Here is a 15,428-nt window from a genome sequence, read left to right as displayed (position 1 = left end):
AACTTGAACCAGCTTGGAAAAACAACACAAGGGTGAGCGTGGCCACAGGATCACGTACCCTTTCATCCTGGGATCTGCAGCACCTCACAATCCAGGTGACACCTCAACAGAAGCTGGGAAGAAACGCTCCTTGCTGGAAGAGTTTTTCAAGGATTTATGATTTGCCCTTTCTGACTTTGCTTTCAGTTTTCTGTGTTCCCATTCGCAGGGGTTATTTTTATTTTTAGTGGCTGCCTAAGTGCTCTCCATTAACAGGATTTTAGGAACTTCCTTCCCCAAAAGTGTTGTGTGTGCGATAATCAGAGGATAGGTCGTTGGGACACTGCTCCTTCTGGCAGCTTCAGAGCTGCTGTCATCTCCTCAGAACACCTCTGAGGACAACAGCCTCCTCCCCCTCCTCATCCTACCTGGCACTGGTGTTCCATGGAATTTGGGGTCCATATCCATATTCAGTCATGGGCCTTGACCAAATTTGGAGAATCACAGAATCACTGAGGTTGGAAAAGACCTCCCAGACCACTGAGTCCCACCTGCGACCGATTCCCACCTTGTCACCCAGCCCAGAGCACTGAGTGCCATGGCCAGTCGTTCCTTGGTGACAACTGCCCTGGAGACCTTGTCCAGTGCCCGACCACTCTCTAGGGGAAGAACCTTTTCCTAATATCCACCTTAAACCTGCCCTGACACAGCTCCAGCCGTTCCCTCGGGTCCTGTCACTGGTCACAGGAGAGGAGAGCTCAGTATCTGCCCCTTGGGAATGAACTCCTCAATGTCCCTCAGTGCTTTGGGAATACAACCACCAACAGGTCCCACAACACTGTTGCTTCATGTGCTCCTGGAACAACCAGATTCACTTGGATGCCAGTGGGACAAAGGCCTATGGCAACAACAGAAGGATTAAAATGAATTATTTCGCTGTGTAGAGCCTTTGCTCCCAGCAAAGGGTCAGAACATCTTGCACCGCTCTAAGTTTCTTCAGAGAACATATTTCATTTTTTATCCATGAAATGCTTTGCTCAACATGGAACTCCACTGGCAACAGAGAGAGGGAAAGAAGGAATTTTGCACTCAGCAAAAATCAGGTCCAGCCTGAGGCATTAGAACTCGTTCTGGAGATGGGGAGCAGGAGGACAGACAGCCAAGTTATCCCTCTAATTGATCATAAAGTGTCCTGGCTTGTTTAAGTGTTTGATGCCTGAGGAGAGAGGAGGAGGAACAGTTTTACTGGCATAGCAACCTCAGACTATAAGCTTCTTGAAGTGCTCATCTTGGGGAAAAAAATAACCAATCCAAAAGCATAAAGCAGAAAATGCACATTCACAGAATCATGGAATGGTTTGGCTTGGAAAGGACCTTAAAGCTCATCTTGTTCCACCCCCTGCCATGGGCAGGGACACCTTCCACTACACCAGGTTGCTCCAAGCCCCATCCAACCTGGCCTTGGACACTTCCAGGGATGGGGCAGCCACAGCTTCTCTGGGCAACCTGTGCCAGGGCCTCCCCACCCTCACAGGAAGAATTCCTTCCTAATATCCAATCTAAACCTACTCTCTTCTAGTTTGAAGTCATTCCCCCTTATCCTGTCACTCCATGCTCCTCCTGCAGAAAGTCCCTCTCTGTCTTTCTTGTGAGCTCCCTTCCAGTACTGGAAGGTAATTTTTGCAATTCTTTCCAAAAAGGCCAATCCACATGTGACAATCCCACTGGAGCCTCTTCTCAAAGGTTCAAGAAGCAACTCTTGTCCCCGAGTCCACCAGTCCATCTTTGTTAAATTCTGACCCTCCTCATCCCCAGCAATGCCAGGAAATCCTCTGGCTTCTCCATGTTATCAGCCTTAGACTCTGCTGTTGTTTAGAGATAGATAAAACCTTCCTGCTTTCAATGAATGGAAAGGGAATTTGTTTCCATGTTCCTGGCTATTTGCTGTTTGAGTTTTCTCTCACCCCTTCCATTCTGTAGGTCATGGTTTGTTCCTTCCTCCAGCCTCTACCCCAGGGAGCTCCTACCCTAACAGACCAACCGGCATCTACCCGTAATTACTGACATCCTCAGCTCTGCCTTTGGCAAAGCTCCTTGCTGGTTACACAACCTCTGTGGAGGAGTTTTTCAACCTCTTTGGACTAGTTTTCCAACCTCTGTGGAGCAGTTTTCCAGCCTCCCAGCTCATTAATGAGTGCGGAGCAGGGCTGCGTGGGCTCTTGAAGTGGCAGGAATGTTAACGGGCAGCTGCAGCCTGAGCCACCTCTGTGACGCCTGGAAAGGCTGGACTTGCCAAAAGCTGGGATCCAGCAATTAGGGAAAGCCCAGAGACTATAAATAGCCCCAGAGGTGAGTACTATGGCACCACTGTGCATCCTGCTTCCCAGGAAGCACAGAGCAATCACAGGCGTTTCACACGTTAAACAAACTTGGGAGCTGTTTAATCCCAAACCTGCCCCTCCGGAGAAAGGCATGGAGGGATCTGGAGAAAAGGTGAGATGGCTTGAACCACTGCACTGCCATGAGGAAGTTGGGAGCCTGTCAAAAAAGCTTACGTGGGACACAGTGGCACAGCCCAGAGCCAGGTCACACCACGAGCTTGATGGAGGTTCCTGGAGAAATATAAGTGCTGGGGGAGGGATGTGTTTTACCCCAAGGGAGAAGGTGGAATTATGCTTTCACTTTGTTCAAAAGCTTTTCCTAAACTTGTGTAGATTTCTCCACAGACATCCACACACCCGCAGTGCTGGAGGAAGTGGTCACGTTGACATGGTTGTCAACCACGAGAACTGAAGTCCCATCAAAGGGGGTGGAATGAGATGGGCTTTAAGGTTCTTTCCAACCCAAACCAGTCTGGGATTCCATGATTCTAGGATTAAGAGAACTTGGACAGCTGCCTTCATTAACACAGGGGTTTTGGGGTTAGTTGGTAAGTACTCCCATTAATTCCACTCTCCCCTGAGAGGAGACACTGTGTGTAGGTGCTGACCAAAGATTTTTGGGGAGATTTTAAAGCTTTCTGCTCAGAACTAACTCCTCATTCGACCCAAACATTCCAAGAGCTTCTTTTCACCAGCCCTGCACAAATGAAGTCAGGAAAAAGCTCTGCTTGCTGTCTCTCTGCCCGGCCCTACAGTCACCAGTGCCTGTGTTACAGGGCAAGGCTGAGGCACTTCCAGCAGTAGATTCCCTATGATCTGCTTCTGGAAAGAACAGAATCATGGAATGGTTTGGGTTGGAAGAGATGTTAAAGATTATCTCGCTCCAACCCCCTGCTATGGGCAGGGACACCTTCCACTATCCCAGGTTGCTTCAAGCCCCGTCCAACCTGGCCTGGGACACTTCCAGGGATGGGGTAGCTACAGCTTCTCTGGGCAACCTGTGCCAGGGCCTCACCACCCTCCCACAGAACCATTTCTTTCCAATATCCCATCTAACCCTGCATTCCTTCTTCCTGTCACTCCACGCCCTTTGAAAAATCCCTCTCCTAAGCAGACTTAAAGCAAAAAAAAAAAAGGAAAGAGGCGTACCAAAGACTATTTTTAAATTACCAAGACTCATTTAAGGAGCCTGTTTTGGAGAGCCAAGAGGCATCTACAGCTCCCTTGTGTCACAGAGGGAAACAGGGGACCTGTATCCCCAAAACACATCATGAACACTGTAAATTCCATCTCTGGGCTCACACAGATGGTTTCATGGAGTGAGATGGATCCAATGTTGGTGAGCACAGCCAGTGCTCCTACCCAGCATCTCTTGGGTAGTAGCACTAAGAGCCCAAGCTCTCCCACACAAAGCCCTGCCCTGTGACTCCATGAGTGCCAAGGGAAAGAGCAACTGGCAGGCTCAGCCTTGGGCGCAGCGATCCCGGTCATGGTCACGGTGACTGTTCGTGACTCATACCTTGAGCTGCCAACCAGCTGATGTCACTTTCATTGACATCATCTCCATCACATGGCTCTGGACAGCAAGATCTGCCCCATCACCACCCCAAGGAGAGCACAATCCAACAGTCAATGTGGTAATTAAGGTGCACAAATCGTGGTTGTAAGTGAAGATTGTAATTAAACGTAGCATGTAATTAAATGGATTCCTATAACTGCTCTGGCACTGCTACTGCACCAAAGATACCTTCAAACTGTTCTGGAACTGTAACTTCCTCTTGGAAATGAGAGTCAGGGTTAAAAATCAGCTTTCCTTCTAGTGATGCAAATAAAACTTCCAGGTCAGATTTTCAAGACTAAATTGTGAAACCACACAATCCCATGTGGCACCTCATTCCTGGCGTTCTTAGCCTTGCTCTTCATTAGAACAAACTCTTCCTCATGCTCATCATGTTTCACACCTTCCTCCAGTGCAGAGAAACAACACAGACATCAGCCAGAAGGACAAGCTCCAATATGTCTTGGGAAACAGCTTCCCTGCACCCCTTTTGCTCCAACATTTGTGTGTCCACATGTTCCTCGACATGCTGTTGGAAGACTCCACCTGCCAGTCTTCCCAAGAAACTGCTGACCAGTTTTCCTGCAGGTCATAGAATCATGGAATGGTTTGGGTTGGGGAGGACCTTGAAGATCATCCCATGCCATGGGCAGAGACACCTTCCACTAGACCAGGCTCCGAGTGCTGTTCAAAATGTCCCTGAGCAAGAAATTTGACACTTTTCCATGATTCTGAACTAAAAGACATGAAATTAGAACGTCCCACCAGACAGGTTCCACATTCAGCTGGGATAGCTATACAGTGCTTCACAAATAAATACTCCATATACACAAGTACTTAGACAATTGCCAGAGAAAGAAAATAGGAATCACGTTCCTGGACTTTCAGTCTATCTGGTTCCATTTTCTCTTTCACACAGGACAGAAACAGGACTTCCAGAATAAATGGGCAGTCAGAGATAATAAACCCGACTCCACACTGCGATTCCACTGAGCACAGACTCATTTTGAGGCACACAGTCCCTTCACCTTTTCTTTTTGGAGTTGCACTTAATAAATCTCCAGACACTTTTGCTACCCATAGACTCCCAGCCCAGCCCTGGTTCTTGTCACAAACATTTGTCAAGGACTCAAAGGGAGTCACCACAATCTGCAGGAATCCCTCAGCCTCCCAAAACCTTCTCCAGCCTCCCAAAACCTCTTCCAGGCTCAAGAGAAGAGGGATGAGCCGACCATCTCCATACCCACATTCCAGTGGACAGACACCCTCCTCTCAGAGTCTTGTTATGCGCACTCAGCTCTCACTGATGTTTTAGCTCCACTTAGTGGCCACAAGGTTCAAGTAACTACTTTACTCAGGAGTTTCAAACAAGGATCTTCACTGGTATCAGCTCCAACATCACCTCAAACTCCAAATCCCAATCCCAGCAGACACTTACCTTGGTAGCAGCGGGGACCGGGGCTTTGGTTTGTCCTTGTCCTTGTCCCGCTCCCGGTCCCTGTCCCGGTCTCGGTCTCTGTCCCGGTCCCTGTGCTGTCTGTCCTTCTCATCCCTCTTCACTCGCTCTCTCTCCCGTTCCCACTCTTCTTTCCGCCGCTGCCGCTCCTTGTCGCGCTCCCGCTCCCGTTCCCGCTCTCGTTCCCGCTGGCGCCGCTCCCGTTCCCGCTCTCGCTCCCTCTCCCGCTCCCTTTCCCGTTGTCTGTTCTCTCTTTCCCTTTCCCGTTCTCGCTCTCTTTCCTTTAAAGAAACAAGAGAGAAATCATCATGATGCTGTGGAAACATCTCCCAACAAAGCAGGCAGTAAATCTGGACTGCAAGGAACTACATCCACCCTCCCATGTCAGAGTAAAAGACTGGGATGAATAATCTGGAGATCAATAATCTGGATACAAAGAACCTGGAGATCAATAATCTGGAGCTTGCTGAGCAGGCAGAACCTGGACATAAACATAACACCACATCATATCCATCACAGTTGGCATTTTCAAAGGCAACGGTCAAATTAATTTGGTTTATTAAGCTTATTAAATAAAGGTATTGATCTTTACAAGTCTTTTATTGCTAATCATTTTTATAACAAGCTAATTAACTTTACAAACGAGCACTACGAAAATAATTGGTGGTGCATCATGTGTGACCACAGTGAGAATCAGCCCCTGTTTCTGCAAAAGAACAAGGTTTTATTGCAAAAGGAAAATCAGTTTTTAAATGATTTGATGAAAACCACTGACAAATTACCCACTGGGCAGGACTGATTATTTTGGCCCCTACTCTAGAGGCACAAAGTCTGCATGAGGGCAAAACAAAGAGGACAGAAAGGGGTTCAAGAGTCTTGTTTTCATTGAGTTCTACTCCTGGTGGAACACCAACCAACAGCACCTGGAATTTTAGCACCTGGTTGGTGCTTCGTTGACTCAATCCCCAACATGCAGCTCCACCAGCAGTGAACAGTCATGCCAGGGCCTCCGTGGGTACACAGAGCACACCTGCCCAAATCTTATCCTTTCCATCATTCCCAAGAATTAACAAGCAAACTGTTCCTCAGCCAGGTTATTTCCTGGAAACTCCCTCCCTCTCGAAAATGTCCAAGAATGGCTGCAAGCACTGACAACTGCCTGGTGCACTGAAGGGCAGCCAGTGTGCATGAGGAAGAACCACCTTCTCATCTCAGACATGGAATTGCTAAGGTTGTAAAAGACCTTTAAGATCATCAAGTCCAACCATCAATCCAGCACCAGCACCATCGTCACCACTAACCATGGCCCCAAGTGCCACATCCACACGGCTTCTGAACACTTCCAGGGATGGGGACACCACCAGCGCCCTGGGCAGTCTGTGCCAGGGCTGGACAACCTTTTCCATGAAAAAAATTTTCCCTGTTATCCAATCTAACCCTCCACTGATGCAACCTGAGGCCATTTCCTCTCATCCTGTCCCTTGTTCCCTGGTAGCAAAGCCCGACGCCCACCTGGCTCCACCCTCCTGTCAGAGAGCGAGAAGGTCCCCCCGGAGCCTCCTCTTCTCCGGGCTGAGCCCCCCCAGCTTCTCCTGGTGCTCCAGACCCCTCCCCAGCTCTGCTGCCCTTCATTGAGCTTCAGCCTCTCAATGTTTGTCTTGTCCTGAGGGGCCAAAACTGATCCCAGAATTCCAGGTGTGGCCTCACCAGTGCCCAGCACAGAGGGACAATCACCGCCCTGGTCCTGTAGCCACACTGGCTGGTACAGCCCAGATGCCATTAGCCTTCTGGGTCACCTGGGCTCATGTTTAGCTGCTGTCAACCAGCACCTCCAGGTCCTTTTCCACCAGGTAACTTTCCAGCCACTCATTCCCAAGCCTGGAGCTTTGTTTTTGCCTTCATGATGCTGGAACAGAACATCCTCCCATCCCTTCCCTTACAGTGTGCTCTGTGCTGTAATTAAGTCAAGATTTAACTACTTGCAAGATTAAGCATCCTGAAAAGTCCTGTTTCAAGCACTGCACTGGAAACATGACAAGGAGCAGAAGAACCTGGAAGAGAGTTGGAAGGAAAAGCGTGGGAAGGGGAGTTACCTTACTTACTCGGTAGTTACGGTATGGATCTGGGTCTGTGTACTGAACCCTGAAATTCTCATACTGCCCACCACGCCAGAACCGTTCTATTTCATAGTCATAATAGGGATCTGAATAGGGATCAAGCCTACAATGAAAAACAGGGAATGTTAGAGAGGGAAATGTCACCTTGTCACCATAAACACTACGAATTCTAGGTCAGGTCTTAGTCACTGTGACAAGAAAAAACACGTTCAACGGAGCACAACCATACAGAGGTTTATTTTCTACACATCCCAACCAGACAGTCTTTTTTAAGTGAAGCTTATCAGAGAAAAGCACAAACCTTTCTTGATAAACACCAAAAAAAGAACCAAATTCAGCCTTCAAATCAATGTGGGAAAAACACAGAAACTGCTTTTTATAGCCACTTCCAATGTCTGCAAAGGGAACAGGACGTGTTTTGCCTCATTGATTGAGAGCTGGGTTTTCTGTCCATGCACCTACAGCTAATCCCAAGCACCCTCAGGAGCAGAAGGTATGATCTCCTAATTCCCTGCCACCGGGGTGATGGGTGTATCCCAGTGCCACCAGTACAGGACATGAGCTGTGCTGAGCCTTCCACCAGGAGAAGTGGAGTTTCAGGGCAGGGCAGCAACACTGTCCCTACATCTGGAATTACTCCATGGAATGAAGGCAACCACTTCTCCAGCAGGAATCAGGTGCTGGCCCTCCAGCAAACCAGTGGATGGTGAGCATGTGGCACACGCTGCTCAACCGTCAAATTTATAACTTTCATGGAGGAAAAGGATTTAAAACCCACCCTCCTTAAATCTGTTTCCTCCAGTTGATTTTTACTAACATTATTTGATGTTTTTAATTCCCAAACTCAACAACATCCAACCACCTGGAGTGTAAATATCACTAAAGATGGGCAAGTGGGTACAGGGAACAAGAAACTTCCAGGGCCACAGAGGAGTTAGTGGCAGAGCTAAGACTATAAAGCAAGTGCTCCCAAATTCCAGATTATCCATAACAAGACTGATTTATAAGTCAAAGGAAAAAAAGGCTCTTTTTTGCATTTTAAAATGTGCCAAATAACCTAAACCAGGCTAAGATGTAAGTGCTGCCCTGTGAGTCAAGAGGTACCGGTAATTTCTTTCAGTGCTTTAAAGTGGTTTAAAATTTTTGACTGAAGCAAAAAGCCAAGGGAAAGACAACCAGAGAATCTTGACTATGGATGCTTAACTCAGCAACAGACTCCTGATGCCAACCAGAAAATGGTCTGGGTTCAGTGACATCAGGTGTTCAAAGAGATACAAAAAATCTCAAGCCACGTCAAGAAGGAAACCCTACTTTTTAACACGGCCTCAAGCCCAAATTTCCCCTCCTATAATATTTGTGGAGTTTATTAATTTAAAAAGGATCACTGCTGTGTGTTTAGGTAATTCAATGCTTAAATCCTTTGAAAATAATTGGTATCACCCCAAAAATAATCCAATCCATCCATTCAGTCAACAACCTGCCCAGCACAGCTGGGACAGAGTTCTGTGGCCTCGGAAGTTTTAACAAGTGCAATGGAAAAAGGAAAAGGAATTTTTTCTTACAGTTGCAACAGTACTGGAATCAGAGACCTGCTTACCCATAGTTAATGTTTTCTTTGATGTCCACCTCCCTATAGTTATTCAAAAAAGAAAAAGGGATTCATGAACTATTTAGACAACTCCATATGTCACAAGACATTCCTGAAAGCATTTATCCATATCCCAGCTGAGTATTTCTCCACATCCCAGCTGCACCTCCAGTGCTTAGTTTGCTGCAAGATGTCAAACTGTGCAATAAATTGTGTGTCTGAGAAAAATCACAATTTTCTAGAGTTTGCAGCAGCAGCAGCTTCATAACTTTTGCCTTTACACACAATGAAGGTATTTTGATGCCACAGTCTGCTTATACATCCTTGAATTTTCACGAATTCCAGTTGTTTGATGACTTATGTTTAACACTGGCTACATGCAATGTATTTTTTTTTTACTATACGAAACCCAGTCCTGTGCTTAAAACAACAATTCCTACATCAGTGAGGCCCAGATGCTGATGGTGGTTTCCACAGACAGTCATAAAAATAAAGATGATTTATGAACAACCCCCAGAGCACTGGGGATAAACCCCAGGTGCCACTCAAAGCCTTCTCAGAGGAGCAGAAAACCAAGAGCTATTTCAACCCAGGAAAATACTAATTTTTAAAATTATTTTGTTTCAGGCTGTAGAACTGAGGTTTTTCTTTAAATCAGGGAAAGGAATTCCACTCTACAGCAAATCAAAGAATATGGAACGAAACCTACTCCTTACTCCTTTCCAGAGTTTTATTGCAATTCTTTCACACTAAAATAGAACTAAGCCTTGCAAGCACTCTGTGAGTGGAAATATTTCCATTATCTGTCCATGTAGGAAGAACAGAGGATGCATGAGCAAGGAAAGACAGATTCAACTGCATTCCTGCAGAATACAAGCCTCTCTCTCAAAAATTCTCTTCCCATTCCTTTTCTTGGCTTAAGAACTACCAAGCAAGTTTCCCAGAACTGAGTCTCCAACATTTTAAGTTTTACCTCTTTAAAAAACCCATCAGACCAGTTGCTGCACCAGTGGCCTTCAGAGAAACCCCCAGCTGGATCCAACCACTGCTTGCAGCCCTTGGACACTGAACACGCTCCAACTTTGCAGCCTCAGTTTTAATATCTTAAAATTCTCATGGTTGGGACAAGAGAAAAATGAGGAAAATCAGCCAGAAGAATGCACTGGTGTGAGGTAGGCAGAGCACAACTGGACAGTGTCCATGAGGAAGCAGAATGCCAAGAGACTGAAGGCAGGAAGGTTTAAAGACCACTGGGGAGGGAAGGTGGGGTTGAACTGGAGCGAGCGGAGGCAGCTCACGTTTTTAACCTCTGTCCATCCTGCTTTATGGAAGCTACTCCCAGTTTTTGAGGTCAGCATTCCTCCAACTTGGAGGAACACGTTAACCAAACACTGCCTTACTCCACTGCATTTCCCACCCATCTATTCCATGAAGCAAACCCAAGACTGAGCCTTACGCGGGATCTCGGACGTCTCTGGTGATGCGATAATTCCAGTCGCGGAAAAACTCGTTTTCCTTGTCAAACTCCCGCTCGTCTTCTCCAATAGTCACAGTGAATCTCTTCTCCTCAAAGTCAGGCTCCTGTTCCTTTCTCATAGTTGCTTTTTTTAATACCTGTCATAACATAAAAACAGTGTAAAGAGAGAATCGCAACATTAAAAATCCTTCACCTTCCCTTCAACTAAAGCACCTTCTTCTCCCTAAGCCTCAGAAAGTGCAGGACACTGGACTTTTCTTGATGTAGAAAGTGTAATTCACTATTCCATCAGCTCAGAACAGCAGGAAATAGAAGTTTCACCCCTGCTGAGCCCATTTCTGCAGTGATCAGACACACAGAGAAACAGATACACAAGTGAGGGAAACTGAATAAGCTTAAAGCTTTACTTTGTCAAGGGCTTGACTTCAAGGCCACAAATTCCCTATATTCTTTAAATACAAAAAACCCCAAACCTGGATATTGGTTCCTCCTGGCTGTCTAACAAGTATGATATACAACAAAACATAATTAAGAGATTAAAAGGCAAAAGGAGAAAGGAGAAGTGAAAGAGGAAGACACTCATCCTCCAAAAAGAACTCTTCCAGCACCATGTTCCCAAACAGGCCAGTGGATTTTGGAGACAGTCAGCAGCTCCCTGAGGAAAACATTTACCTCTTTAGCGTGCCGGAGTCCTCTCTCCCAGGCACTTTCTGTTGGAGGGTCTGGAGGAGGTGGAGGTAAGATTTCATCAACCACTGGCCCTCCCTGTCAGAAAAGTGAGGAGAGGAAGGACACAGAACTTGAGTTAGTTTTAAGTAGCAAACTTAAGCTTTGTAAAGTTACCTCAGAGTATCTCTAGATACTCCAGAGATTCCTCAGCAGGACATAGCTGGGAAACACATGGAAAATTATTCCTCTCTATAAGCAACTCCAAGACCACCTTTTAAAGATCACATATCCAATTATGGATTGAATTTTGCTTAAGTATTAGCTCAAAAAAAATCTTCACTTCTCTTAGAGTAAGAGAAAAGTCACAGAATCATGGAATGGTTTGGGTTGGAAGGAACCTTAAAGTTCATCTTGTTCTACCCCTCACCATGGAAGAGACACCTTCTACTAGATTGGGTTGCTCCAAGCCCCGTCCAACCCAGCCTTGAACAGCTCCAGGGATGGGGCAGGTGGTACAGAAGCCATAAATCCATTAAAAGAAGTCCATACCCAAGGGTTGGCTGGCATCAGAGGGTGAGGGCCGATGGGAGGGGCTCCGTTGGGGGAGAAGGGCTCAGGCTTGGAGATCAAGGAGTAGTTTCCTTTGTCATTCACCCCGGGGTGAATAAAGCGACAGTTCATGCCCCAGGTACAGTGACCTGTGGGAACACAATGCTGTTAGATCCCTGTTTTCTGTCAGCCAGTATCTGTTCAGCCCCACAGCCATTAAAAAACCCACCAACCATTTAAAATCCATCAAGGAACAGTGTTGTTTGAGAGATCTGACTTTTCTTCTCTCCAACTTTGTCAAGATTTACCTGTTTTCACACACGTGGAAAAACACTCATCACCCCCCACCTTTCCCAGAGAGGACAAATAAATCCAGACACAGATGGATGAATGTACAAGAGCCTTATTATGGTGGGGAGAAGGGAGGGATGGATGGACATACAACATTAATTAAATGCAGAAATGAGCTTATGAGCTCCTCGAGTCTTGTTAACGGCAAACACTTCCAATTAGGAGCTTTACCTGATACAGAAAACCCTAGGGCAAAGAAAGCACCAGAGTCCATCCCAAATAAACAGCTCTCTGGAGAGGCAGGCAGTAGAATCATGGAATGATTTGGGTTGGAAGGGATCTTAAAGGGATATCATTCCCACCCCCTGCCATGGGCAGGGACACCTCCCACAAGCCCTGTCCAACCTGGCCTGGGACACTTCAGGGATGGGGCAGCCACAGCTTCTCTGGGCAACCTGTGCCAGGGCCTCACCACCCTCACAGGGAAGAATTCCTTCCCAGTATCCCACTGCCCTCTGGCAGTGCCTGAGACTGAAGTGTAGGGGCTGAGATACTTTACCTGCCACGGGGCTCTGCCACCTATGTCAAGGTGGCAACGCATAAAGCTCTGCAAGCTACTCAGGCCATAGCCACAGCACAGACAAAATTCCCAATGCCTTCCCATCCCCACGTGAGCAGCACCTGCCCTTCCAGTGACAGCCTTGCCTTCAGGGGTGAGCAGGAGCAACATTCCCTGACCCAATGCCAAATCAAAGCACAACAACTGGGGCAGATCCTGCAGCCTGAACTTTGACCCTGGCAAATATTCCAGGCTCCATGAGGTGTGTGTCACGTTAAAGCATCATGAACAAACAGCTCTCCCTGCCCAGGAACTTCCCAGTTCCACCAGCAACACCAACACGCCTGTGTCTCGGCACAGGCACCACTTTTGCCACCGGAGGACATCCAGGAAGCCAGTGTGGGATATCTGATGGCCACGGCTCTGGAAACCCCCACATTGCACAGGCCACTGACGCAAGGAACGGAGACTCCACCCGGGGCTCCACCCTTCTTTTCATTTCAGATTTTCATGAATTGTCTCAAGGGAGATTGTAAATAAAAGCAAATAGATGAGCAAACACTGAGATAATGTGAAGGAAGTGAGAGGTATAATCAGTTTAAATAAGAAAAGTTTTATAAAACCTCATGTCTATACTAAAAAAAAGGCAGGATAGTCTAAGACAGCTGCCACACAGTTGCACAAACTTTAGGGAATGTCCTGTTAAGAGAAATTACAAAAAAATAGGATCATGTAATGGTTTGGTTTGGAAAGACCTTAAAGCCCACCTCGTTCCTTCCCCCTACCATGGGCAGGGACACCTTCCACTAGACGAGGATGCTCCAAGCCCCGTCCAATCTGGCCTTGGGCACTTCCAGGGATGGGGCAGCCACCACCTTTGTTCTATTCCAAAAACACCAGCAAGTTTTCCTTTATTTGCTTCTTCCAGGCTCACCACACTCCGTGCAAAGCCCTTTTTGCATAGTGGTGGCTCTATGTAAATTCAGCACTGGCCACCAAGGAACAGGAAGGTGACACTGAGGACGCCTGGGGCAGAATTTATCACAGCTTAACTGGTGAACAAACCCCAAACAAGACAAATTCCAGCCCCTTTGGTTCTCTCCCACCACCAGTGTCATTACCTTTCATGAAAAACCGGCAGGTGGGACGTGGCCTCACTTTTCTGTCATTGGGGTCTTTAACTTCTCCTTCCTCCAAGTCATCGTCCTGGAACAGACAGACAAGCTGACATTTCACGTGGTGCATTTTCTGCAGCGACTTGACATTTCACAATATGGTCAAATATCAGTCACTGAAAACACACCCTGGAGCAAAGATACAAGAGAAAAACAATACAAAGTTACAACAAATCCCCGGAAGCACCTTCAGGACCTGATGCTAAAACAGGGAAATGCAATACTTTTGGTGTTTTAAAGGTAACACCAGAGAATCGCAGGATTATCCAGGCTGGAAAAGATCTGCAGGATCATCGAGTCCAACCTGTGACTGACTCCCACCTTGTCACCCAGCCCAGAGCACTGAGTGCCACGTCCAGGCCTTCCTTGGACACTTCCAGGGATGGGGACTTCACCACCTCCCTGGGCAGCCCCTACCAATGCCTGACCACCCCTTCCATGAAGAAATTCTTCCTCATGTCCAACCTGAACCTCCCCTGGCACAGCTTGAGGCTATTTCCCCTTGTCTTGTCACTGGCTGTCTGGAGCAGAGGCCTTCAGGCCTCCTGAGGCTGCACCACAGATCAAGATTTTAAGCTGCATCATTTTATCTGATATATTAAAGGCTCAAAAACACATGTGGATCAAGATCTTCCACCTCAACTGGCCAGGCCTTGCTGGGTGCTTTGAGCTGACAGCAAATCCACCGCAGTTAGAGGCAGTTTCCTACTTTTTTGGGTGAAATAAGCTAAATTTTGTCACCTTTCCTTCCCAGAATCCTTCAGAGCCTTTAAACTGAAGTGTCCCCACTCAGCACACCTGCCATCCCTGTTTAGCTCACACCAGTTCCTTCTGGTCATTGATTTTAAGTACAGAGAAGTATTCCTTCATTTAGGCAGTAACTCAGTTCAGACATCCATCTATACCCCAAATTCTGAAGGATAACTGTTGTTACAATAAATTAATTATAAAATTAAGATGCTTCCCCATAACACTGAGTGACAATCCCAGAATCATGGAATGGTTTGAGATGAAGGGAACTTAAAGCTCATCCCATTCCACCCCTTGCCATGGGCAGGCACACCTTTCACTATCCCAGGTTGCTCCAAGCCCATTCAACCTGGCCTGGGACACTTCAGGGATGGGGCAGCCACAGCTTCTCTGGGCAACCTGTGCCAGGGCCTCACCACCCTCACAGGGAAGGATTCCTTCCTAAAATCTAATATAAATCTCTCTTCTTTCAGTTAAAGCCATTCCCTCTTGTTCTATCACTCCATACCCTTGTTCAAAGTCCCTCTCCAGTGTCAATTTTGCACAAAAGCCTTTCAGGATAAGTCACACATATTTTTCCAGTCCTCTCCAGCACATACTTGACACCTTCCCTTCCACTCCTCAGCTCCACACAGGAGTTGTGAACCAGCTCAAACAAAACTCTGCGTCATCCCCAGGCACAGCAGCCCCAGGAAGAAATTCTGGGAGCTGGAGGTTGCTCCAAGATTAAGAACCGCAGGGAATGAGTGTGAAATAACAAAACACCTCTAGAAGTTACTGGAACTTTAAAGCACCAGCCTTTGCCTTTGTTCTCCAAGGAAAAAAACAACCTTTCCCGGTTTTATTAGGTTGCACCTGGAAAGCCAAAAGGAGTTGGTG

At 46.9% G+C, this 15,428-nt stretch overlaps 1 protein-coding gene across 9 annotated transcripts in view; it reads right to left on the bottom strand.

Moving 5' to 3' along the window:
• ZC3H18 (zinc finger CCCH-type containing 18) overlaps positions 1–15,428 on the bottom strand; it is a 46,708-nt gene that overhangs the window by 22,651 nt on the left and 8,629 nt on the right. For 5 of the 9 annotated variants that reach the window (XM_051805715.1, XM_051805718.1, XM_051805724.1 and 2 more), the window contains 7 exons: positions 13,746–13,830; positions 11,775–11,923; positions 11,229–11,321; positions 10,536–10,693; positions 9,089–9,121; positions 7,468–7,594; positions 5,357–5,655 (listed from right to left, as the gene is read on the bottom strand). In XM_051805715.1, coding sequence (XP_051661675.1) covers positions 5,357–5,655; positions 7,468–7,594; positions 9,089–9,121; positions 10,536–10,693; positions 11,229–11,321; positions 11,775–11,923; positions 13,746–13,830 — 944 coding nt within the window. The remainder of the gene's footprint in view (positions 1–5,356; positions 5,656–7,467; positions 7,595–9,088; positions 9,122–10,535; positions 10,694–11,228; positions 11,322–11,774; positions 11,924–13,745; positions 13,831–15,428) is intronic. The other 4 variants (XM_051805719.1, XM_051805720.1, XM_051805722.1 and 1 more) reach the window with 3 other exon arrangements.

The sequence above is a fragment of the Manacus candei genome, unplaced genomic scaffold (genome assembly GCF_025592945.1).
Source record: "Manacus candei isolate 608988 ecotype Guabito, Panama unplaced genomic scaffold, ASM2559294v1 h1tg000065l, whole genome shotgun sequence".
In the NCBI taxonomy this organism is placed as follows: Eukaryota; Metazoa; Chordata; class Aves; order Passeriformes; family Pipridae; genus Manacus; species Manacus candei.
The sequence above is the reverse complement of the archived record's forward strand: the minus strand, read 5'-3'. Positions and strand labels throughout refer to the sequence as shown.